This window comes from Pleurodeles waltl, chromosome 8 (genome assembly GCF_031143425.1).
Source record: "Pleurodeles waltl isolate 20211129_DDA chromosome 8, aPleWal1.hap1.20221129, whole genome shotgun sequence".
Taxonomy (NCBI): Eukaryota; Metazoa; Chordata; class Amphibia; order Caudata; family Salamandridae; genus Pleurodeles; species Pleurodeles waltl.
Window position 1 is genome coordinate 254,386,568 of NC_090447.1, and position 17,836 is coordinate 254,404,403.

At 42.7% G+C, this 17,836-nt stretch overlaps 1 protein-coding gene across 5 annotated transcripts in view; it reads right to left on the bottom strand.

Annotated features, from left to right (window-relative positions):
* The window catches only part of USP25 (ubiquitin specific peptidase 25), a 465,144-nt gene that overhangs the window by 313,672 nt on the left and 133,636 nt on the right, over nucleotides 1-17,836 (bottom strand). For all 5 annotated transcript variants that reach the window (XM_069204108.1, XM_069204107.1, XM_069204111.1 and 2 more), the window contains 2 exons: nucleotides 13,235-13,314; nucleotides 2,145-2,218 (listed from right to left, as the gene is read on the bottom strand). In XM_069204108.1, the coding sequence (XP_069060209.1) occupies nucleotides 2,145-2,218; nucleotides 13,235-13,314 (154 nt within the window). The remainder of the gene's footprint in view (nucleotides 1-2,144; nucleotides 2,219-13,234; nucleotides 13,315-17,836) is intronic.

The window sequence follows — 17,836 nt, forward strand, 5'->3', positions numbered from 1 at the left end:
GTTTGAGCAAAAAGTGGATGTATGTACATAGACTGAACTCCCCACACTGAATTGTTTGAGCCTGTAAGAAGGCTCGTCAGAAAGGAATACCTTCTTTTTTGAGTGTGATGTCAGAATGAGTTTGAGTACGCAAATGGAGCAGCAGCATCTACAACGTCTTGTTTTGTGTCTGGAAGTCAAAGCATTTGACATAGGTCTTTAGTGCGTTTGGGCCTGGTGCAGTCCTGATGCAAAAAGCAGAGGCAAATAAATAGTTAACAGTATCCCCATCAGAGGTGTTGAGAGGGTCCGTATCAGCTATTTACAAATACCTTTATGGTAACAATAACTTTAGGAGGTTTTGGAGGAGAAGGGTCACCTCTGTGCTCAGGTTGGACCATTATTACAGGTGGCTGGAGAGTCACCTCACTGCCAGTGAGACCTTTCAGTGTGTGTGTGTGTGCTTAAAAAGGGCCTAATTACTCAAGAGCAAAGAATTTACATGGGTGTTTCTTACTATTGGGCACAGCTGAGCTCGAAAAAATTGAAAACACTGATAACCGATAATGCAGTAGAAAAGAGGTGGTCATCACTCCCCTTGAGGCACAACAAATGACTAGGGGCCAGATGTATCAAACCGTTTTACCCATTCTGTGTCTATGGGAAAATGTATTCGAACATATGGCCCTAAATCTTAAAAGGACTGTCATGAAATTGGTGAGAATAGAAAATACAATAGACCTGACTGGAAGAGAAATTTATTTTGATATCTTATGAGGTAGGAAGCCCAACGCACCTGTGCAATCCGATTAACTGGACCATTTAAGAAGGGTTCATGTGACAAGCTGCAAAAGATATTTAAAATAGGTAATACAGAAGGAAGGCAGTAAGTGTTGAGGCCGCTTGGCGGGGCTTGTGTTGCATCAGTATCCAAAGTGAGAAAAAGAATCCCATTGTGCTCTGACCAAGACCAGTTTACATAGTTCAGCAACAAAGCCTGCATGTGGATAAGGCAATATTTGTAACCTCAATATTTATTTGCCATATTAAAAGTATGATTGCGATCTGAAGAGAAGATGGCTGTCTTAAGTTTACCTCAAATGTGTTAAAAGTTGTTTTCATTAATCTTTCTGTTTTAAGGATCTACTTTGGGAATGAGGGCGAGTTGGGGGGAGTGTTTGTGTCAGACAGATACTCCTAAAAGCAGACTGGATGTTTTGCGATTTGTTTTATAAGCAGTTGCTTCTATGTGTCCATATGTGGCATCAGTGGGCTCCATAGCAGCATAGTACCACTTCCAGCACTGACAAACAGCAGCCATATATAGGCACCTCTGCGTGTTGATGTGGATCTTTTCTTTCTGCACCTTTTGACGTGATCTAGAACTACACTTCCAAAATATTGTCGTGTTTCATCAAGCTCAAAATTCTCTTTTGGTAAGACAAAGTGCTAGAGAAATGTCTTCCCTAAGACTAAATGCTTAAAACCGTGCCACAACTGTAGGAAACACATCAGTAACGTTCTGCAAGACATTTGCCTGTGGTGCTACAGTACCAGCACAACTAAGTCCTAATGGACACCACATGCCTCAAACCTAGAAAGGACTACTGGTCCCAAAGATCTCTTAACATGGACAGGAACTGTTGTCATAGCGGTTCCTATCAATGTTGTAAATGTATGTGTGTGACTGAGCTGGAGTACGCTCTGTTGACGATGTACTTAAGTTCCGCTCACCTCTAAATCAGGAGGGCGGACCAGGTGTTTGGCAGAGAAGGAACTTCGAGGCCGTTCTAATGGGACACTCTCTCTGTCAAACTCTAAATCAGCCCCTATGTCTTTTGCATTAGTCCACCTCCATTCTTTGCCAGAGAAACTCCAGGAGTCTCCTATGAAAGGTGTGGTTGGACAGCTGTGTGTGTACAAAAAAGTCCAACAGGTCTCCAATGGACTACAACATGCACAGATCAAAATACAGTTGTTATGAGGTGGATATCCATTTTGATAATACCTAATTTTCAACACCATAAGAAACATGTTTTATCAACAGAGACAATCATTTTATTAGTAGCAGTTCTTAAGTTATGGGTAGGCCTAGTTAACTAGGTGTGCACATTTGTAAAAAATATACAAACATCAGTAGTACAAAAATAAACACTGAATCTTACCTTCGAGTATACCCACTGCTAGAAATCGGCCATAAAATAACTCAACCATTGGATTCTTTGGCTTTTCTCCATCCCTGAAACAGGGAACATAAACATGCAGGATCAGTCAAAGAAACAAAAAGCAATGCTCGAGCAACCTAATGCAATGTGATTTGAATTTGAACACTGACCTAACTACAACAGTCTAGATTACACCATCAAAATGATTTTCATCAATTAGGACAGAGGCCAATAAACATGTTCAAAATGTTAATGAATTTTCTCTACCAAAATCAACAAAATGCTTTTTAATAAAGATTTATTCGGCAATAAAATCCAAAAAGGCGTGGAAAACAACAATAGGGAAGGTATATAAGCAGACCACTTTGATAAAAATGAGAGGCATCTAACTTTTGTTGGCTTTGTATCATCGTCAGGCTCAATTACTGAGTCAAGCCTTGATGGCCTTTCCATGTGCAGCTGGCACAAATGAGTAAAGATAACAGACGGCTTGTCAGCATGTAATGTTGGGTAGACGGCAAATAGTGTGTGACCTTGTAAGCATCCCATATCAGTACTGTATGTTAAATTGACATATCTTGATGAGACAAAATGCTAGCATTTAAAGTGTATGTTAAGGAGAAATGCCCGACAGCTTCAGGAAGACCAACCAGATGTGAGCAAAGCAGAAATACATGTCTGCGAAAGACTGTAAATAGATATTTAAAATAATTAGAGTTTATAAGAGTGTACAATCCAGTATCAGTATTTCAATAATGATGTAAACTCTAAACACAGGAACAGAAGGAAAGGCTATGTAATGATTACTGTAAAACAAGTACAGTTTTCCCCAGAGATTGACTGTTACCCCCCAAAAAAAAAGCTCTACTGAAATTGTAAAAAACAAAAAAACAAAACCGGTTTGCTGATGGTTTCCTGCACACTGAATGGACACATCTGCTCTGTTATGTAGTTTAAACTGTGCTGTAACTAAAATGTAGGAAAGAACAAAGAGCTAAATGTGACAGCTCCTACAGAACACTACTAGACTACTACACATATACACATTTTGGAAAAGGTGCTTAGGCTGACAAAAAACAAAGTTGTTTACAACAAAATGAGTAACAGTTATGAACAGCAACTTTCCCAAAAAGGTCTAAGCAGGTGCGGCAACAATGTGTAAGTTATAAGACTTGAGAAGGAAAGCCGATAATGAAAATATTATTTACTCTTTAAGCATCTGTTCATACCATGCAGTATATCGTAGATTCACATGCTATGCACCAACCCAATCTCAGATTATTTGGTGTGCAACGGGCAAGAAATTGTATGGGGTGTTGCGTAAGCATAGCCTGGCACACCATATGCATTGTGAACAGGGTTATAAAGGAAGAGATCTACAATCATCACACGCTTCCGGACAGGGGAGTGTGGACACAAAAGAACCTAAAGCACTACACGCTTTAAACAGATGATTACAGGGTAAGTGCCATTGTTCATTTGTAGAATATGTGGCTGTAGATAAACATGGTCTGCATCAACTGTAAAGCAGAGCCTTCATACATGGTGGCTAGAGAATAGAGGATGAAGATGTCTGACCAACCACAGCCTGCTGGTCGGCTAAGATGTCCACGAAGTAGTGCTTGGTATAAGTGTGTGGTGCTGACCAGGTGGGTGCTTTGCAGAGGTCAGTTAGCTGAATGCTCCCTAAGGAAGCCATTGGTGCCCCTTAGTTACAGGTGGAGTGCACACTGGGCAGAACAATTAGGACTCTTAGCATTGGGGTATCAGATCTATGTGCATTAGGCTATCCATCTTGCTTCACTTGCCTCAGTGGTGAGGGTTCGCAAAGGCTACAGGGAGCTGGTCAGACAGACCAAAGGGTTTGGTCTTGACAGTGTAATACATAAGAGATATTGACATCTGAAGCCTGTAGAGCTTTTCCCGGTAATCTGACTCTGGACAAAGGCCGGTAGTCCCTTCACCCGACTGAGTTAAAAAGGTGACACCATCCTGGGGAGAAATTTAGAGAGGGTCCTGTGAACAGCCATACCTTTGGGAACCTAAATTAACAATTCTTGCAGGGTGAGTGCTTGCAGCTCACTAATGAATCTGAGGGCAAGTTATGGCCTCTAGGACGGCTATCTTCACGTACAGGAAATGTAGGGGGCAAGAGTGAAAAGATTCAAAGAGTGGCCCAAACAGTCTTGTAAGGACTACATTAAAGTTCCACACAGGGACAGGAGGAATTCTGGGATCTATGACCCTCTTAAGAACCTCAATGAAAGCCTTGACAGCTAGAATCCTAAATAGGGTTTAATGTTCCCAGTTTTGCATGTAAACTGCTAAAGCAGTTAGATGCAAGTGTATTGATGTATAGTTGATAATTCTACAGATGTAAGAGACTGCAGTCTAGGTCCTAGCCTTTTTTTTTGGTGGGGGGGGGAGCTGCTTTTTGAAAAAGCAGTAGTTGGCAAACTTCTTCCACTATATTGTAACAGGGCCGAGTACTAGGCTTAGATGCTTCCTGCGGAATTGGCATGCATTCCTAGTGAGGTTTTGAAATTCTTGGACCTCAGGTGCTGTTAGACCTGGCATCCTTGGCGAGGTTTCCCCTGTCTTTTTGCTTCCGCTTCCTTTATCTGTGACTGCGTTCTAGACTTCATTTTTGCTGTTTTTTGGTACTCTGGGCACTTTACCACTGCCGACCAGTGCTAAAGTGCAAGTACTCCCTGTGTAAACCGCAACTATGATTGGTTATTCCTGATTGGTATATATAATTTACTATTAAGTCCCTAGTAACGTGCACTAGAGGTGCCCAGGGCCTGTAAATCAAATGCTACTAGTGGGCCTCCAGCACCGATTGTGCCACCCACATGAGTAGCCCTGTCCCAGCAGAGTCTGTGTGTGCAGTCTTCCACTGCCAATTCAACCTGCCAAGTGTACCCACTTGCCAGGCCAAATCGTCCCTTTTACTACATGTAAGTAACCCCTTAAGGTAGGCCCTAAGTAGCCCCATGGGCAGGGTGCAGTGTGCTTAAAATGTAGGACATGTACAGTTGTGTTTTACATGTCCTGACAGTGAAATACTGCAAAATTCGCTTTTCACTATTGCTATTGGGATCTCTCTCCCATCAGTTAACATGGAGGCTGCCTTTTAATATCTTTCAAGCACAGATTCCCATTGGGAGCAGTCAGAGATGTGGAGTTTGGGGGTCTCTGAACTCACAATTTAAAAATACATCTTTTAGTAGAGTTGGTTTCTAGATTGTCTGTTTGCAAATGCCACTTTCAGAAAGTGGGCATTTTCTTGCTAAACTATTCTGTGTCTCTACCTGCCTATGGAATCAACGTCTGGGTCTGACTGACAGTTGGGCTGTTTGTGAATTCCCTCTAGACAGTGGCACAGAGAGAGCTAAGGGGTGTCCTGCATATCCTGATGAGTCTCCTGGGCTAGAGTGGGGAGAAAGGAGCTGACACCTGCACCTGAAAGGATTGTGCCTGTCCTCACACAATGCAGTCTCCAACCCCCTGGTGTGTGTCTAGGGGGCAGGTCTGGGCAAGGCAGGATCTTGTCAACAACAGAGACTTTCCTTTGAAGTTTGCCTACTTCAAAGGCAAAATTGAGTATAAGTAGTGGATCCAAAACTCCAGACTTTGAGAACACTTCTGGATCAAGAGGAACCTCTGCTCAGGAGAAGACCTGAAGAGCTGGAGGAGGTGTACTGCTCCTTTGCAACATGTGCTTTGCTGGGTTGGCCTGCAGTTGCTGCTTCTGCCCTAAAAAGGACAAAGACTGGACTTTGCTGTGTGTTCTGCTTGTGAAGTTTCTCCAAGGGCTTGAACTGAGCTTGCCTCCTGTCAAGAAGTCTCGGGGACATCAAAGACCTGTCTCTGAGTTCGCTTGCAGTGTACCCTAACTCACCAGGTGGTGCCTATTCCAGTTTCTGGGCCCTTGGGAGTGAAAGCTGGCCTTAAAACAAGAAGAACCAGGTTCACCGACTCCGGATGACTCCAGAACCAACGCCACTGCCTGTCTCCACGACGCCAGCTGCTACCAAAGCCATGCTCCCTGCTGGAGTGTGAGGACCGCGACTGACACCGCAGGCCCGAAGCCGCTGGAGCCCCGCTGACGCCCTGGGACTCCTTGAGTCTCGAATGCTGTGACACCCGACTCCACCATGGCACCTGTAGCCCCGAGGAGTGAGCTCGACCCCATGAGGTCACCCAAAGTGTCTTGACCCGCCGGATCGTCAGGAACATACGCATCGCACCAACGCCACATCACCTCCCCTGCTCCACAGTAAGGAACCGCCACCGCACCAGGTCCAGCAACTCCTCACCTCCCTGACTCCGTGCACAAGCTTGTTACCTTGATTACCAAAGGTACTGTACCTGTGGATGCATGCGACTGTGACCAGCACCACCCTCCTTGCAAGTGGCGTCAGATTGTTGGTAACAACTCCCATCAACGATGTCGCGATAGCCCAAGTTGGAGCTATTTTGTTTCTAAGCGCTATATTGAAGTTAAATCTTTGGAAATTCATATCTTTGCTTGTGTATGTTGGATTTTTGTTGTTTTGGTCTTATTTTACTCAGATAAATATTGGCTATTTTACGAGCCCAGTGCTTTTGTGGTGTTTTTATGGTGTGTTACTATGTGTGTTTGTACAAATACTTGATACATTGCCTCTGAGCTAAGCCTGACTGCTTGTACCAAGCTACCAGGGAGGTGAGCAGGGTTTAGCTGAGCTGTGTCTCTCCCTTACCCTGACTAGAGTGAGGGTCCCTGCTTGGACAGGATGTAAATCGACTCCCAACTAGAGACCCCATTTCTAACAGGTGCCATATCACTAGGTTGAGCAGTATGAGTGCCTGAGATTACCTATCCTCTGAGTGAAAAGGTCCGACCTGAGCATCAGCTTCTCACTGGGGCTGATGGCCATCTTCAGGAGCATGAAATACCAGGGTGTCTGGCCCACATGGGACACACTACAATGAGTCAGATGTTTATATCAGCGTCTACCAATCTACGTAAGGAGAAGGAATGGAACAAAAACATAGGTAAAGTTCAATTGTCAATTTATTCACAATGCACTGTTCATGGACTGTGGGTGTGTTTACCTGAATGCAAATATTGGGCATTTTGGGTTTTCAGGGTTGGAGAACAGGTCTATCTGTGGGGTGTCCAAAGCCGAAAGCACAAGTATAGTACCAGTGGGTGGAGTTCCCATTCGTGTTAATGCATCAGCTGTGCAGGTCTGCAAAGTTATTGTCCATTCCTGCAAGATATTTTTACTAAAATCTCTCTGTTTTGGCGTATTTGTCCAGTGTCAGAGTCCCTGCTATAATGCTGAGATCAAGGGAAAATGTTTGCTGCCCCATTATTTCAGGCACTACATGGTGGTCATGTTGTCCTTCTTGAAAAGGACTACGTACCCTTGAATGACCTGGAAGAAGGCTTTGAGGGCTAGGGAAATGACCAGCAGCAGTTCTAGGTAATTGATATAGAGGCTGATGTGTTGAGGGGCCCACACCCAATTCAATCATGATGTTGAAGCACACATCCATGCCTGTGAGGAAGGCATCAATGGTAATGGTAACCTGTGGAATCAGAACAGAGAAGGCTTTCCCTGAAGCAAGTTGTTGCTGTTCTGCCAATGCAGAGTGGTAAATGCCGACCTTTACCAACACTAGATCTTTTTAGTGGCCCTCTGTCTGTGACCATTGACTCACAAGGCACCCTTGTACGAAGTGCATGAGCAGCCTCAAGTGAGGTACAACAGAAATGCAAGAGCCCATCATAAGCCGTTGACTAGGCTAAAAAGAAAAAAAGAAAAAAGAGGCTCCAGCTGCTGGAATGCCCATATCATCTGTTGGATAAAGCAGGCTTTCCCTTTAACGGAGTTCAGTAATGACGCCAGGAAGTGTTCAATCTATGGAGATGGGATTTGGTGGTAATTATGGTTAATTACAAGCTATGTAGTCAGCTATCTATCGAGATACGAGAAGTGACCCATTGTTAGATGGGCAGCCACCACTGTTAGACACTTTGTGAACATCCTTGAGCTGTAGCGACCCCAAAAGGAAGTACTCTAAATTAGTAGAGATGTCAATTTACCACAAATATAAGATACCTGCAATGGACAAGGTGGAGGAGTATGCCTAAGTTGGCGCTTGACCGCAAGGATGCCATCAAGTAATCACCTTGTCAGATCAAGGGGCACACAACTTGAATGGCTGTCATATGAAAATGTTGCCACAGGTTGTATTTGTTGAGACGCCTAAGGAACTGAGACAAAGAATAGGCACCTTTTCCGTAATAGTGTGGGGGTGCTCTCTCTATTACCAATTTCTGGAGTGGCGCATATATCTCTTCTTCAAGAAACCAAAGATGGTGCCCGCTCAAGACTTATCTATAGAGTGGGATGATGGCATGGATTGTGAACATTTCTTGGCAGCAGCTGTGGCAAACCACTGCTAAAACCCACTAGTCTGATGTGACTTCTTTGTGGCGAAAGAAAAAATCTTGTATTCTCTTCATGTGGAGTGGTCAGGAGGAAAATGGGGCAAGTCACTGCTTAGAGGTGGAAGCTCCTTTACTGGAACCACCTCTGCCCCTAACAGTGTAAACCCTGCTGGCCTGCTAGTGGAATTTGCGCTGCTATCTCTGATAAGACTGTGGCTGGTCTTAAGAAGTACCCTTGGCTGCTTGACCTGGACAGTTGCTTGAGGGAACTTCTTGTGGTTGGAGTTTGCATGGTACCCATAGCTTTATTAATCTCTGTGCCCTTTTTAAAAAACAAATCTAACATCTAATTAGCATAGGGGTCAAACAGAAGCTTCCCGTTAAACGGGAGGGTTAGGAGAACTGGTGAATTTCAGGTATGATCCCAGAGATGCGAACAAAGTATAATGTCTAAGGAGCATGCTGATATTACTGCTACTACAGGCTGTAGCCACGGAGACAAGTTCACAACGAATGTCGAGATAGTCTTGTCCTTTGACACTATTTCCTCCTCCCTCTTTCTGTACTTTTCTGGAAAGTGCTTAACCAGTTCCTACATCTCCTCCCTCTGGGTCCTGCCGTACTTAGTAGTATGACGGAATTGGCTGTGTGTCAATGTGCGCCTACCCCTATTGCTACCCTTTTCCCAGTAGCAGCAATTCTTTTGCTCTTATCAGGTTGAAAGAGGTCACAAGTGGCTTGGGCGAAGACTCTTGTGTTTTTTTTTTTTTTTGGGGTGGGCGTCACTTCAGGTAGATCAGTTCAATTTGTAAGTTTCCTCAATTCTAGGTGTACTACTCTATCTTTTGGTAGCTCCTTCCAATCATCTGTTACAGATCTAAGCATGCCTTTAAGCATGGGTAAGACGTGGACTGACCATTAGGACTTAGAAAGAGTCTCCACTAGGAAGTCTTCTTCCTAATTGCATGCATGTCGACTTTATGATGTGCAGCAGTATCTGGATGACCAGAAGATTGATCATGATATCATCTGGTGAGGATGCCCTACCAAGTGGACAAAATCGGTATCACCCATGGGATCGACTTCATAGCCTTCCTAAGGGTCACGAGTGGGTACAGGGCCTAAGCTTATCATATGGGTTACTGGGATCATATTGCCTGCTTGAATCCGAAAAGATGCTTTGGGCCCCTCATGTGACTAGGTGAAGGCAGTGTCCATGATCTTGGTGGTGGAACTGGAGCTGGGGTTGGCGGCAGAGGTAGAATATGTGAGAAGGCCTATGCCCCTTCAGCACCAGCTCTGTAGGGGACTACTAAGCAAGCCTTCTCTTGCATGTAAGTGATTCTGATGGCTTTAACACAGGTGATTTTGTCAAGATCTTTGGGTGAATGAAGAGAAAATGCTTCTGCCTGTATTCAAGTTCCTCCTGGAGTCCCTGCACAAGTGGTGCCTCTGATTCGGCAGATCTAGCTGTTGGTAAACCTTTTGGCATCAATGCAATCTTCAATGCTGGCCTTGGTGGAGCTTTTAGCGCTGGTTTTGGGGGTGAGTGGGTATGCTTGGCTGCTGATAATAGACACCAATGAGTGTAACCTTATTAAACACTGAAGCCTTTTCTCTGTGCCAGCCAGAGCCCTAAGGCTGCACAGGCTTTGGAGGTGGCCTTTTTATCCAGATTCGATGCCTGACTCCCACAGGGATGATGCTCTACATCAATGCTTGACTTTCTATGTGACCCTGGCTTGGTTTTGTGGGCTTCTGAGACTGGCATTGCGGTTACAATCCTTGGTGTCATCTTAGTTCAAGGGTGTGTGGTCTTTGGCAATGGCCCCACATCCACAACCAAGGAGGTTGGCAATTTCCCCATCAGCTCCTCCAATTTCTGCAGCCATGCTAACCACATCTCTTCCGACAGTTTTCATGTGCTTTCTTGACCTGGCAATTCCAGCGTGAACACCTATGTATGACAGATCCTTCCATAGTACCAGTTAGAGCAGTCTTCCCACAGCAAGATGGACTCAGCACTTCCTGTAGGTAATTTCGAGTTCCTACCTTTTGTATCTTCAGCTGCTCCTCTTTTACGTTATCTGTCTTCAATCTAGAAGTTTTTTTCTGCCATCTGGATTTTTACTCTCCTTGGGTTTTTCTCAGTGGGCAGTAGTCTTGTGCACACTTATTAGAAGTTGTGCAGGGGCATCATAGCTACAGGAAGCAGTCAGCCTCACAACAAGTAGGCCAAGTTACACGTTAAGGAGGTACACTTATGTCCAACCATTGCCAATAAGTGAAAGAGGTAGAAGAGAGCACATAAATGTCATTGATCATTCTTTCAATATCAAATTTCCTAGAGAGTATGCCTAAACCTAGAGTCAAATATTCTCTCTTGTTGAAAAAAGTCAGAAATAAGAAATAGACTTATGTTATGTTCTAAATCTATGTCATGTAACGTTACAACGCAGTGAAATACTGGACCTTAAACTGTCTACTAGTCTCTTCGATACCTTAGATCACCTGAGAGGTTCTCCTCTAAACTCTCCATCAATAATAGCTGTGATACGCTATGAGAATTAATTGCTTTAATGCTGTGGACAGTGATGGCGGATTCAACAGGGAATCACTGGGCTAAGTGACTGCAGTGTGAGAGATTTGGAACAAACTCTCAATGATCTTAATCAACTGCTCTATTCAGACTACCTTCTGGGCAGTCAGGGAGCACTGGTCACACATAAAATCCAGAATTGGTTGATGCATTGATATTGTTTTTAAACAATCCTAAAGTTTTGCACATCAAAAAATACAATGTAACAATTATATCTTCGACATGATCTTCTCAGTCCACTTGAATTAATATCCATTGACCATTTGGCAATCCTGAAGTCACGTAATATACACCACTTCATATCATAGCAACATGATGACATTATCTTACCAAATGATATAGGGGTGAGGTGGAGACTTAAACTGAAGCTCACATAACCCATCTGTCCATTCTGGCGGAATCCTAAGTCTGAGAGAATTTAGAGTCTTCCATTGACCACAGAACCATAAACAGAATGTAGTACTGTTAACTCAAATAGTCTTGGTGAATTAAAATGTTTTACTTGCAGCCCTTTCTCTTGGTGGCCTATATTCGACTATAGGTAATGGCTGCATTTTATATGAGCCTTTCATGATTTTAGTATGTGTATATGTGACCAGATTGTTGGCTATGATGTGGAACTCACAAGGATTTTCAAAAAGCATTGCTGCAATGCCCTATTTTCTATTTCCTCAGTTTTATCTTTTAAAGAAAATGTTATTTATTTATACAGATACTCAAAATAGCCAAAGAGCATATTCAGCACATATGCTGTAGGTTCCCAGCTAAATCCACAGATGCCAGTCAGTGAATGTCCAAGACTACGCCAGATGTCAAGCCCACTGTTCGCATATAACAATGGGCCCTCTATTAACTTGGTTTGATTTGAAGTAAGTTTGACTTCACATTCTTTCTCCAGGATGTTCTGCAGCTCTACCTCAGAAATCTCATCCTGTTTTCCTCTGTCATGGAATGCATAGATTGTGGACTTATAAGTAGATAGTTGGTAATAGGCAGATACATTTTACAATCCATGGCCATGCTGAGCTAGTCCATGTTTATAAGGTGCTTTCTATTTTTTGGGGTAATGAGGACTTAGAGGAAATTCCTCCTTGAACTTTAAAGGAATTCCCAAATGCTCATGGTCGCTGTTGGAAACAACATCCTCCACATACATCACAACATCTTCCCACCTCCAAACACTATGAATCAGACTTTTATGAAAATAAGATTCCTATCAGTTGTGAAGCAGTGTGTGATGGTGTTGAGGAATGTTTTGGGAATTATCAGGAAACTCTGAGATATGTTTTTTTTTTTTTAATCACAAATGAAAGAGGAAGAACTCTTTTTGAAAGGCACAGGAAGCTAATCAGCTTCAGATCAGAAGGATCCGAGAGGTGTGATCAGAAGAAAGGAGCTTCAACAAAATCATTACCTAGTATACAAGGTCTGAAGTTATAATAGTATGTGCCCCAACAGGTATTAAGAACACAGGCATATACATAGTGAAGGCAATTGGTCTGCACATCACAGGCTACTGCCTTTGTCCAAGAGATGCTGCACAACTTATGTCCTACTCACTCCATGCCATCAGAACACACATGTGACTTGCAAACAATCAGGCAGACCAAAACACTAAATGCAAATCACTTGCAGGGACCTCAACATTGTTTCTCACTGGATAAAGGATGTTCAATGGTGATGACAAAAAGAGCACGAAGGATACAGTTCTCTCAAAAATAAATAAAGAAGATTATCACAAAGGTTGGTGAACAGCAGCCAACAAATTATGAAGACAATGTCAAACCTACAAGAACTCAATGGTTCCTGTTAATACCGCCAAGGCCTGATAATATAAACTTGTACTGATGATGGTAACAAATTATTGTTAAATGTTTAGACATCTATTATGGAAATAACCATAAGGAGACAGGATAGTGTGCATCTTTAAGGTCTATTCACTGCAAAACTGTATTTCAATTGACACATCTTTTGAAAATCTACATTTGCATTCCACTGATTTGAAAAAGAAAGCTAGAGTCACAAAATATTTTAAAAGGTTACCTTTCTTCTTCTTCTGCTTTAATCTGAAAGGCATCTTCTAACCAGTCCAGTAGTTTGTGCGTGAATTCACTAACATCTTGCTGTCGGAAAGAACAAAGTAATACATATGATCATCACCACTATACAAAACATATGCAACGTACAGTATGCGTTTATGGTGGCTGGCAGGGCAACAGATAACTGCCATTATCTAAAATGTGCCTCAAACTGGTAGAACAATTAAAAACATAGGACTGTGAATTGAATAAATGTGAAGCAGAAGACATACCTGAACAATATTTCTATTTGGTAATAGTAACTGGAGTACACCAGTTAAAATGGCTATAACTTACTAATGTTGTGAACCATGCTGCCTCAGGCAGCATACATTAAGACCCTGCTGCTTTTCAGAAGATACTGCCAATAAAAAACAGTGCAGAGGACCACCCCTCTGGAATCTAGCATACAGCCCTTGGTGCAGAGGGTGAATGTTTTGTGAGCTGGGCAGGGAGTCACATTGCTTCCCCACAAGAGGACGTTTGAGGGAATGACATGCCAATAAAACCATGTGGGACATGACATCTGGCAATACAGCACGGGCAGTAGAGTTTTATCTATAGGTATAGCTCAGGTACAGGTTTGTACAAGACCTGTTTTGGACGTTCAGCAGATGAAGTAGGCTTTGGCATTAAGTTGAGTGAAGATGGGACACGCTTTGCTACATACCAGATGGAATTTTCATCCTTTTTAATCGAGGACCAGAAAAAAAAAAATCTAAGCCTGCACTCACTCCTGGAGTGAAAACACATTTTTAGTTCCGCTAGCGTGATAATAGAAGGTTATTTCACAATAGCAGTGGGGACTCCAGAAAAAGGCAGACTACAAATTGGGCCTTCTCCAAGTGGGTATGCTCTGAACACCTATTACTTCGATTTCACAACATCCACACCATTTCTAGAACAACAAAGCTCAGCTCATCATCTCACAAGCCTGGTCTCCATACTCAAGCATCTCTAAGCTACCATAAACTGTAACCCCACCCAGGTCACTTTATCCACCATGGCCATCAGATTGCCTAAACCCCTATCAATTTGAAGGGCTCGAAATTCTCAGTGGCAATGGGGGCACAGTAATGCAGACTGGCCTCAGAAGAAGGGAATGTATTTATACCCCCACCATCATCCACCATACTACGTCTTATCAGTCTCACCAGGGAATGGCTTTTTGAGGACGAACAGGTGACCACCACTAATTAAACTATCACCTACACTGCATACAACAGCGCCATCCCAAGAAAGTTAAACACAAAAAGGTGTGTTCCCCCACCTGACAAAATTATTTGTTCCCTTTAGGTGACTTCTTCCCCCAAACTACCAACGAAAATCCCTGGATTACTTTAGAAAGGGTCTTAAGTGACAGTATCCAAAGAAGAACGATTTCTTCTCATTCTGTGTAATGGCTTCTGTTTAGAAAGTAGCACCATTACTTTTCTAAGGTAGTGTGAAGTAATGGTATTTTATTCACTAGAGCTGGGCTACAAACTATACAGAAAGTTTTTCACGTGGGCCTGCAAGGGTAACAGCATGTGCTAAGCCAAGAACCCCCTTCAGTGAATGTTTGAGTTTGAAGAAGACTTCAGGAGCACCACTAACCTTGTGTTAGCTAAAATCCTCTGAGATGACAGTATATGGACAGTGATAAAATGGAATTCCACTCAATGTCTGCAGCAAGCAATGCAGCTGCGAAGAGAGAAAGGGAGCTTCCTCAGATAAAACAACAGGTAAGAAGAGGTTTCACCATTGGCAAGCGGGCAGTACTACAAAAAGGAGCTAAAAATTAAAATTTCAATTGATATGTTTTAATCATCAGGTGGCTACTACAGTACACAATATCCTAGTACTGGTGTTGCCCGTACAGGAGACCGCTTCTAACATTTAGACATGGCACTGCATCACAGCTGTGCTGATAACAGTGGATGGGTTTTATCATATAAATGATGCACTGGCCCGGAAGGGGCAGAGGGGTATTCCAGCCGCGACCATCCTGGAACGAATGCTGTGTCTGACATGAAACTCTGCTGGCACTAAGCTACCAGCTTCCCGTAGAGGATTGCCATCCACACTAAAGGCTGACTCCTGACACCATCTCCAGGCATGGGGCTAAGGCTAATCCTACCTCTAGAATTTATTCACAATGGTTGGATTGTTCATTATCTTTACCATTTTCATATTGCTGGTAACTTTGCTATGTTTTATCTGCCTAATTATCACAGCTCACTCTGTCTATGCAAGATTATGACTGCTTCAATAAATGTATTGGAAACGTATCTCTCTTGTGCTTCTCTTGAGCATGCATGAGTAATACAAAGAAAGGATGAGATCTGTTTCCACAACTTTCCTGTGAAGTCCGAGTGTCATGTTCAGGTTGCCACAATCACTTTTCATCCCAGCAGGGTTGGAGGTGTAGGTGAGGCACTGTGAGCTAGCCCTGAGTTGGGCCGCCAGTTTCTGACGGAGTGGACGGACTTAGTCTCCCACATTTTGAAGTTCTGGCATCCAAAAACACAGTCCTATTATTTTAGTAGGAACTGTATAACAGCTTTAGGGCAGTTGTGACCAGTGCAGCCGTACCTGGAGCTGTCCTCAGGGTGCTGTGTTTAAAATAACTTATGGCTTTAAAGGCATGTCCTGCAGAGTTCCTTAGCGTCCAGCAGTTTTCAGGCAACAATGAAAATGTCGAGATAACTCTGGTGATGATTAATGTTCGTGCTGGAGTGAGATTAGAGTTGGTCTAGTGGCAGTTTTGACTCTCAGGAGAACAGAGGGCTAATGTGCCTGCTGCAAAGAACATGTACCATGTCGTTCACGGAACTGAGTGTAAGAGAACTATGAGTAGCGCAGTAAAAAATGAAATGCATGTCAGAAAGGGGCCAGGAAGAGAAGACGGGCACTGTTGGAGGGCAGCAGTGAGGGAATTTGGGGGAATAAAGACAAGCGAGGTTGAGGGGTGTTTGCCAACAAAAGATTGTGCCACCAGATGCTGCTAGCGCTACAGCCAGCCCGGGCATGAAAGAGAAGTGCTGCATGCCACTTGCCAACCACCTCAGGTCGCAACAAGTTACATACTACAATAGCTTCTTGACTTCTTACAGTGACAATCAGATATGAATGTTAATAAAGTCCATCCCAGCAGAACTCTTCATCATTTATCCTTTAACCTATGCCTGCTCATGCCCATAAATATTAAATAAAATACTTCAGAGCGGACAACAAAGTGCAGTACCTAGCTAAGTGAACTAGGAACATAAATACATAAAGGGACCTGCAGAGTGGCCAGCTTACTGAAAACCATAATTGGAGTACCTATCTCTCACACTTCGTATTTCACATTAGTGCTGCATCTGATATCACGATAACCTAACCACAGTGGTCATCACACACAACATGGAAACACTTCCCACATAGGGTCAAAACAAAGACCACAAACCCTACATAGTGTAGTGTGCTACTCATGCAGGTAAATTCTTCAATGCCCCACACAGGGGTAAGTAAGTGCTATATAAATGTTGCAATACAACACAAAATAATTGTGTGTGCACATTTGAAACAAGAATGGTGTGCGGAATGTCAATTGTCAAACAGGGCTAACTTGTGTCCCCTGACATCACAACACCACTCCTGTGTTATGAACCCATTTATTAACTCCCTATTTACTTTTGTAATTGATCTACTTCTGCTTCCAGTAGAGCTTATCTGTGCATTAAAGGCATAGGGCTGTAATCGATAGCTCTTTGCACCATTTCACAAAATGCTCAATAATTAATATGTTCTGGAATGAAGCCACAGAGAACTTCGCAAAAGGATAATCATGTTCAAGGATGCAAGATCAAGTAAGGTCATGGAGATATAACGTAGGCAGAATGATATGGCATTATTGACCATGAATTCTTAGATGCTATATAACATTTAATAATGCATGAAAGACTTACAATCGGCAAAAGTAAGAGGCATGGGTTATAAAGAAATAGTTAAATGTCTTCGCAAATATCCTTGTGAGGACCAATTGTGCCAGGATCCCAAGGGACAGCAGATAGTAAATGTTAAATTTTAGTGATCCTCAATGGTATCATTCCCCGCTAGCTTAGATTACATTATGAAGCTATTTAAGTTAAACAGATCCAAACACTGATTGATAACATTGCTGTTCCTAGACTATACACTAGAAGTCGAAATGTTTGGTAAGATAAAACTTCTAAGAAAATCCTTTTTTTTTTTTTTTTATGTATATTTTGAATGAAAAAAAGGCTCTGGCCAAAAGAAACATGATGATGATAACAGGGCTTTGTTTTAATCTGAAAAAATGAGCAGCAGTAAACCGCTCTATAATGGGCCATCAGTAACATGTTTTGTTATTTATATCCAAGCTGGGAGTATGTGTCAAAAAGGAAGGGATTCCAAATGCTCTTCAAAACCCCCACTTCTAATAATCACACTGTGGATACTTTTACAAAGTAGTAAAGCCTGCCTTACCAGAGTAGTATGTTTGGCATCATGTATTTGATTAGATTTTTTTAAACCGTATCAGAACCAAACCACAATGTTTAAATACGTCTAGACATGTATA